At 39.5% G+C, this 8,555-nt stretch overlaps 1 protein-coding gene across 1 annotated transcript in view; it reads left to right on the forward strand.

Annotated features, from left to right (window-relative positions):
* si:ch211-272n13.3 (ankyrin repeat domain-containing protein 26) overlaps positions 1–8,555 on the forward strand; it is a 99,392-nt gene that overhangs the window by 25,459 nt on the left and 65,378 nt on the right. Inside the window, exons 14-18 of the mRNA XM_064930643.1 lie at positions 151–212; positions 309–396; positions 7,791–7,840; positions 7,930–8,008; positions 8,127–8,171. Coding sequence (XP_064786715.1) covers positions 151–212; positions 309–396; positions 7,791–7,840; positions 7,930–8,008; positions 8,127–8,171 — 324 coding nt within the window. The remainder of the gene's footprint in view (positions 1–150; positions 213–308; positions 397–7,790; positions 7,841–7,929; positions 8,009–8,126; positions 8,172–8,555) is intronic.

Consider the following 8,555-nt stretch of genomic DNA (forward strand, 5'->3'; position numbering starts at 1 on the left):
CAGTTGAAGTGTACCTATGATAAAAAAATTACAGACCTCTACATGCTTTGTAAGTAGGAAAATCTGCAAAATCGGCAGTGTATCAAATACTTATTCTCCCCACTGTGTATATGTTTTTAAATGCAACATTTGGAAATAATTCCTTCTTAGATTTCCTTTCTGAGTTGGGTTTGGAGAAGGGAGATGATGAGGAAGACTCATGGGACACTGAGGTACTGTAAAAAAACAAGGAATTTTTTGGGACTCCCTGGTAGCATTGGCCAATGGCCATACTGTCAGATTTACTAACAGACAAACTCCTCTTCCAGTCTGGCTCTGCCAGTCCCAGAAAACATCATGGCCGAGATCCTGCAAAGGTGCCACATGTTTCCATTATTTCAGGGGAGAACAAAGAAGGTAATTCTCATTTCCACATTTATCTGTAAAATGTTTAACCCCATCAGCACTTGATGATCTCTTAGCAAATGGATGGATGACTGACGTTATAGCTTTGCAATCATTCAAGCTATAATTTGATGCTCCAATTATGACTATCCTGCAAACAATATACACTTTTTTGTTGACCAGCCACCGTGGCGGGTAGATAAATTTTTTTCCAGTCACTCATTTTGTTTTACCAGACAAAATATTTTTTGTTGCATTAATTACTCCAAAAAAACACAACAAAACGGATTATCATGTTTAGTAATGTTTCTTAAACAAGGAATGTCTTACTATTAAGAACTGATGTGGTATATTGTTGCATTTATTTTAATATTTTGTGACCTGAGTCTTTTAACCAAAATATCACAGATGAGACCAAACATTTCAGCTGCCCCTTTATGGTTACTGTGGTAACAGGGCCACTCGAGTCTTGAATTGTGCCTGTGCGAATCTGACTAGTAGAGGCCTACAATGTCTCTTTTCTTTGCTAGCAGTGGTAGCAGACTCCAACAATGAAAAACAACCTAACTTGTGAACAAATAATGTAAATACCCAAGAAACACGAGGATAAAGTCTCACTTTAGCCCCACAGTGGAGGTGTCATATTACCCATATTAAACATGGAAATGGTTCCTATCGTTTTTCCACCATTCATTTTTTTCTGTAAGGAATTTTAGAATAAGGGCTGTGTTTCGTGTAGGCTTACCCCCGGGTGACATTTTAATAACCATGTCAATCTCTGACAAGTTGACTTTTATCAATGTATTTGGCCCTATATACTCTTCAGATTCGAAAATGCTCAATAGCATCAAAGTAGACATGCAAGACTACAAATCCCTGCAAGCTCCTGCACGTCATCTCTATCTAACATCTTTGCCGTTATATGGAATTTTCAATTCAACAAAATTTAGCTAACACTAGATAGTTAATCCAGAGATTCTTACCTTTGCCACAATTTGTCAGTCTCATCCAGAGCATCATGGCGTTTGTAGTTTTCTATGATATCCACATTGGCAGCTAATTAGCGTTTCATTTTTGAGGGGTAAATACAGGTAAATATATTGCCGTCATTTCCTGTCACAAACTCTGATACCTCCTGCTCCTCTACCTGTTACTTCCAAAGTTTTTTTTTACTTGGTTTTATTTTAATTTTTATAAGTGTTTGTGTCAACACCTGCTACCAACTAGCCAGCTAGCTAGCTAGGTTGCAATGGAGCCCGCTTCACCTGGAATATCTAACAAACATTTTCAGCGCTGTAGAAGCTGTGTTTATTATGCGCTGGTCCGGGACAGTAATGACAATCCAGAGTGCCAATGTGGCAATGGGTTTCTTGTGGAGGATTACAGGAATGATTTGGCTATGCTTAGCAAGCAAATCTCAATTTTGCATGAATTTATGAGGAAAACGCAAATTAGAAAGTTTTCGTTCTCAACTCCTATGGCTTGACGCCACTCGGGCCTGACTTGTCATCTGTCCCTATCCAGATGGTCGGTGCTGCCTGGAATTTGTGTGCCAAAGAAGCTTCTCCTCAATCTTGTAATGAAGACTGTTCCAATCAGCGCTGGTCCAATGTCCCAAGTTGTGAAAACCAAACACAGCGGCATGCTGCTAAGTGGACGAGATTGACTGCAATAGGTTCGGAGCAGATTGACATAAGAAGTCGTGTCGCTGCACTGGTGCCTGATCTACCTGCACCTTCGTTGCTGGGATTGCCTGTGTCTGCAACAACGGTGCTAACTCCAAGTACACTGACTCCAGCAGAGGCTTCGTCATCGCCAACTAGTCCAACGCAATAACGACCTGCCTCTCTCTCGTTGCACTCCACAAGGAGACTGCCTGTTATGCGAATGCAGTAAGCCAAGCTAGCATTAAACTTATCGTATAAAAAACAATCATAATCACGAGTTAAATACACATGGTTGATGATATTTCTAGATATTATCTAGCGTGTCCTGCTTTGCATATAATCTGACTGAGCATACAAGTATCTAAGTATCTGACTGAGCGGTGGTTGGCAGAAGCAGGCACGTAAACATTAATTCAAACAGCACTTTCGTGCGTTTTGCCAGCAGGACTACGGTGTGCATCAAGCATTGCGCTGTTTATGACTTCAAGCCTATCAACTCCCGAGATGAGGCTGGTGTAACCGAAGTGAAATGGCTAGCTAGTTAGCACACGCTAATAGCGTTTCAAACTTCACTTGCTCTGAGCCTTGGTGGTTGTTTCCCTTGCTCTGCATGGGTAACGATGCTTCGATGGTGGCTGTTGTCGTTGTGTTGCTGGTTCGAGCCCAGGGAAGAGCAGGGAGAGGGACATCCAATAGTCAAAGGTTAATGAAATACAAATGTATAGAGGGAAATAGTCCTATAATTCCTATAATAACTACAACCTAAAACTTCTTACCTGGGAATATTGAAGACTCATGTTAAAAGGAACCACCAGCTTTCATATGTTCTGAGCAAGGAACTGAAACGTTAGCTTTCTTACCTAGCACATATTGCACTTTTACTTTCTTCTCCAACACTTTGTTTTTGCATTATTTAAACCAAATTGAACATGTTTCATGATATATTTGAGGCTAAATTGATTTTATTGATGCATTGTATTAAGTTAAAATACATGTTCATTCAGTATTGTTGTAATTGCGGTTACTGGCCCAATGCTCAAACCACTAGGCTACCTGCCACCCCATCTGCTTCACATAAAGCCCATTCTTGTGGGACGCTGCTATAGACCACCAAGTGCTAACGGTCATTATCTGGATAATATGTGTGAATTTCTTGATAATATGTGTGAATTTCTTGATAATTCATGTGATATCAAGAGTTATATTTTCTAGGTGATTTCCAATATTGATTGGTTTCATCAGGCTGCCCACTCAAGAGAAAGCCTCAATCTGTAACCAGTGCCTGCAGCCTGGTTCAGGTTATCAGTCAACCTACCTGGGTTGTTCCAAACAGCACAGGAATGAAATCAACATGTATTGATAACATATTTACTAATGCAGCAGAAATATGCTTTAAAGCAGTATCCAAATCCATCTAATGTAGTGATCACAATATAGTAGCCATATCTAGGAAAATGCTGGGCCTAATATGGTTATGTTTTTTTGTGATTTTTATGTTGATGATTAAAGAATATTTGCTGGTCTGTGGTGTGTAATGAGGAGCAGCCAGACACTGCATTTGACACATTTATGAAATTGCTTATTCCAGTTACTAAATAAGCATGCCGTCATTAAGAAAATGACTAAAAGCTGTTCAATCCCCTTGGATTGATGAGGAACCTATTGGCAAATGCACTGAAAATGTAGAAATCATGTGACTAAACTGAATAAAAAGAAGAAACTACACTATGAAACAAAGACAAGTCATATAAAGAAGGATAGGAAAACGTTTTGGAGCACCTTAAATGAAAATTTGGGTAAAACTCGGTTCCATCATTCATTGAATCAGATCACAAAACCCACTGATATTGCCAACTATTTGTTTAGATTTTTTAGTTGAGAAGATTAGCAAATTTAGGCAGAACATGCCAGCAAACAAAAGCTGACACTACACATCCAAGTATATCTGACCAAATTATGAAAGACAAGCATTGTAATTTAGAATTCTGTAAAGTATGTGTGGTGGAGGTTAAGAAATGATTGTTGTCTATCAACAGTGACAAACAACCGGGATCGCCTACTAGAAAGTGTGTGCCCTCACGCCTGGAGGGAGGCAAAAGTCATTCCGCTACCTAAGAATAGTAAAGCCCCCTTTACTGGCTCAAATAGCCGACCAATCAGACTGTTACCAAACCTTAGGAAACTTTTTGAAAAAATGGTTGTTTGATCAGATACAATGCTATTTCACAGGAAACAAATTGACAACAGACTTTCAGCATGCTTATAGGGAAGGACATTCAACAAGCACAGTACTTACACAAATTATTGACTGGCTGAGAGAAATTGCTGAAAAAAATATTGTGGGGGCTGTTTTGTTTGACCTCAGTGCGACTTTTGACGTTATTGATCATAGTCTGCTGCTGTAAAAACATATGTGTAATGGCTTTACATCCCCTGCTATATTGTGGATAAAGAGTTTCTGTCTTAACATAACATAGAGGTTATTCTTTAATGGAAGCCTCTCCGACATAACTGCGAACTGTTATTCAGGTCCTGGACCTCTCTGGTCAGGTCGTCTATTCTTTTGTTAGTGGAATCCACAAGTATTTGGACAAAACACTTTAAGCTATTTTCTTGTTCTAACAACTGCTTGCAGGTCTCTTTTTGTTAGTTTAAAAGATTCTTCACGTGTGATACAGAGACACCACTGTCCTCAGTGGTACTCCCCCCGACTTTGGTCTTTGTCATGGTAGCTAGCAACGTAGGTGACGCTGTTACTCCTCGCAGTTCCAGACAGGGCAGGTCACAGAGAAGATTGAAAACAACAAACAGCAGAGATCTAGACAGCCACAAACCGGGTACAATCCGCAGACCCAGCCCCAATGGCTAACCGCGTCGCGGGCTGCGTTCAAGATAAACCCGCTAGCTTGATATGCAGCTAGGCTTGCTGTGACACCAAATAGCTCCTTAGACCCGTCCTTGGTCGGCAGGATCACTGGACAGAGACTAGCAGTCCCAGCAACAACTCCCAACTGCGTCATGGGATCCAAACTAAGAAGTTGTACCCTACCAAGAACTTTCAGTACACTTTGTAACAACAAACTTTTCAAAACCCAGCTCTTCCTCATTCCGTGTTCAACAGGAGTCAATCTCCACTTTGAGCTAGGAGAGATTGACATGCATTTTATTCGTGTTAGCTCTCTACGTACATCAAAGGGCCAGTTGTGCTGCCCTGTTCTGAGCCAATTGCTTTGTGGCACCTGACCACCACTGAACAGTAGTCCAGGTGTTACAAAATTAGGGCCTGTAGGACCTGCATTGTTGATAGTGCTGTTAAGGTAGAGAAGCACTTTATCATGTACAGACTTCTCCCCATCTTAGCTACTGTTGTCAATGTTTTTGACCATGACAGTTTACAATCCAGGGTTAGTCCAAGCAGTTTAGTCACCTCAACTTGCTCATTTTCCACATGATTTATTACAAGATTTAGTTGAGGTTTAGGGTTTAGTGAGTGTTTTGTCCCAAATTCAATGGTTTTAGTTTTTGAAATGTTTAGGACTAACTTATTCCTTGCCATCCATTCTGAAACTAACTGTAGCTTTTTGTTAAGTGTTGAAGTCATTTCAGTTTCTGTAGTAGCTGACGTGTTGTAATCCGTATACATAGACACATCGTCTTTACTCAAAGCCTAGACAGCTGCCCTGGGGAATTCCTGATTTTACCTGGATTATGTTGTGTTAAAGAACACCCTTTGTGACCTGTTAGACAGGTTACTCTTTATTCTCAATATAGCAGGGATGTAAAGCCATTTTTATGATCGATAATGTCAAAAGCCGCACTAAAGTCTAACAAAACAGCCCAGCGCAATCATTTTATCATCAATTTATCTCAGCCAATCATCAGTCATTTGTATAAGTGCTGTGCTTGTTGAATGGCCTGCCCTATAAGCGTGCTGAAGGTCTTGTCAATTTGTTTGCTGTAAAATAGCATTGTATCTGGTCAAACAAATGTTTTTCCAAAAGTTTCCTACGGGTTGGTAACAGGCTGATTGGTCGGTTATTTGAGCCAGTTAAGGGGGCTTTACTAAAATGACTTTTGCTTCCCTTTCTACTAGGCTGAAATTGAAGATGTGGCAATATCGTCTACTATTATCCTCAGTAGTTTTCCATCGAAGTTGTCAGTCCTAGTTGGCTTGTCATTGTTGATAGACAATAATCATTTTCATGAGCTGTTCTAATCAGTTAAGAGTTATCAGCAGATGTCTTGATAATAGAAAAATGCAACGAGTCGGTGGTTCCTGCACCACATGCAGTTGCTTTGGAGTATATTTATATATGTTCAACCCATAAATATTCTAGGGATAAATGCCAAAGTTCAGTACCTTACAGTGGAAATAATGGACAAGGCTGAGCCGAGTCTCTCAGCTGAGTTCATTAGATCCAAGGTAATGTACATAACAGCGACGTTTATCCCGCAAGGAAGATAATACGAAAGCACACCTTTATCGTTAGAAATTAGTTTATAAATTTCATTTTAAAGTCAATTCTTAATTTTTCATACTCCTTGTTGTTAGTTATATTGGTTTGGTTGCCAGAGAAGCAGTTGGTTATACTTTTTATTCTCTCTTTATGGACACGACCACCAGGCATAATAACAGCAAAATAGCTGCATTTGCGTTTGTTTATGCTGTTTTCTAGTGACATTTATTGGTATACACTACCGTCCAAAAGTTTGGGGTCACTTAGAAATGTCATTGTTTTTGAAAGAAAAGCACATTTTGTCCATTAAAATAGCATCAAATTGTTCAGAAATGCAGTGTAGACATTGTTAATGTTGTAAATGACTATTGTAGCTGGAGTATTTACATAGGCTTACAGAGGCCCGTTATCAGCTAATTGATTGTTAGAAAACCCTTTTGCAATTATGTTAGCACAGCTGAAAACTGTTGTGCTGATTTTAAAGCAGCAATAAAACTGGCCTTCTTTAGACTTCGTTGAGTTTCTGGAGCATCAGCATTTGTGGGTTTGATTACAGACTCAAAATGGCCAGAAAGTAAGCACTTTATTCTGAAACTCGTCAGTCTATTCTTTTTCTGAGAAATAAAGGCTACTCTATGCGAGAAATTTCCAAGAAACTGAAGATCTCGTACAACGCTGTGTACTACTCCCTTCACAGAACAGGGCAAACAGGCTCGAACCAGAATAGAGAAAGGAGTGAGAGGCTTCGATGCACAACTGAGCAAGAGGACAAGTCAATTAGTGTCTAGTTTAAGAAAGAAAGTCTTCAACTAGCAGCTAAATAGTTGGTAGGAAATCTGCCAATATGACTGAAAGTGGCTGAAAACAGTGGCTGAAAACAGCTGGTCGTACTAGAAACACCTGGGAGGATTTGACAACCTAGCTCCACTTGTCATGATTGCAACATTGAAGGACATGATAAATTCATGTTCATCAGTCACCACATTGTCATAAAAAAATATAAAAGTCTTAAAACAACAGGAATCCGAGGACCTTTCGTGAGACTGTGGATACGGACAAAGATCTGTTTTGTTATGATCGTCCATTCCCCTAACCACCAACTGTCTCTCAGTGTATTAACCATGATCTCATCTGCATGAGAGACAAAACTGTTCTGGCTTCATTTAGCATGGCCAAGCCAGCTCATCCAACTGGCCTTGTGCTGTCCTCCTGACTGTTGAGGCTGAGAGAGCACAGGAGCCAATCACAATGTTTCACCACATTCCCATTTGTTCTCTTTCAGTTTTAAGAAATTATGATAATGATGCCGACAATGACAATGTCCCAGAAAAGGTGAGTACAGATGTCGGGAAAACACTCAAAGTTAAGGGCCACTATTCTTGGTGTGAAATGAAACAAAGTGTTTCTCTCGGTCTCAACAGCCAGAGAAAATCAAAAGGGAAACTCTGTCCATCTTGACCAAGCTTGAACTGTCCAAAAAAGATGCTGACAAAAAGACGGGTAAGGAAACATTTTTTATTGTGTGCTTTAGTATTTATTTTTGTCAATTTTATGTATTATATACTTTAAAAATAAGCCCTTCTATTTGTGCAACGTTTTCCCATATTCTCTTCCACAGACATAATGGAGGAGCTTGGGTTGGGTGATGTTGATGATCTTGAAGGTAATTTCACAACTAAATTAGTTAATTTACCACGTTCAAAACCTTGAATCTACCATATAATTGATGTTACCAATTTCTTTCTTTCATTTAACATTTTTAAGAAGCTAAAAAAAATCTTGAAGGTCAGTGCATACCTCCAGTAGGAATAGATTCAATGTTTTGTGATTCTATATAGTTGTTCTACTTCATTGTCTGAAATGATTGACACTTGATGAAGATGGGCAATAATGACTGTGTCAAATAAATTATTCAAATACTGAGCTATGTGGTATGCAAAAAAAAGGTGCAATTATATTAATTTAACCTCTTATGGCTGCATCCCTTGTTCTCAATTTCCACCTGAAGACATACCCTAATCTAACTGCCTGTAGCTCAGCCCCAGAG

The sequence above is a fragment of the Oncorhynchus masou genome, chromosome 22 (genome assembly GCF_036934945.1).
Source record: "Oncorhynchus masou masou isolate Uvic2021 chromosome 22, UVic_Omas_1.1, whole genome shotgun sequence".
Lineage (NCBI taxonomy): Eukaryota > Metazoa > Chordata > Actinopteri > Salmoniformes > Salmonidae > Oncorhynchus > Oncorhynchus masou.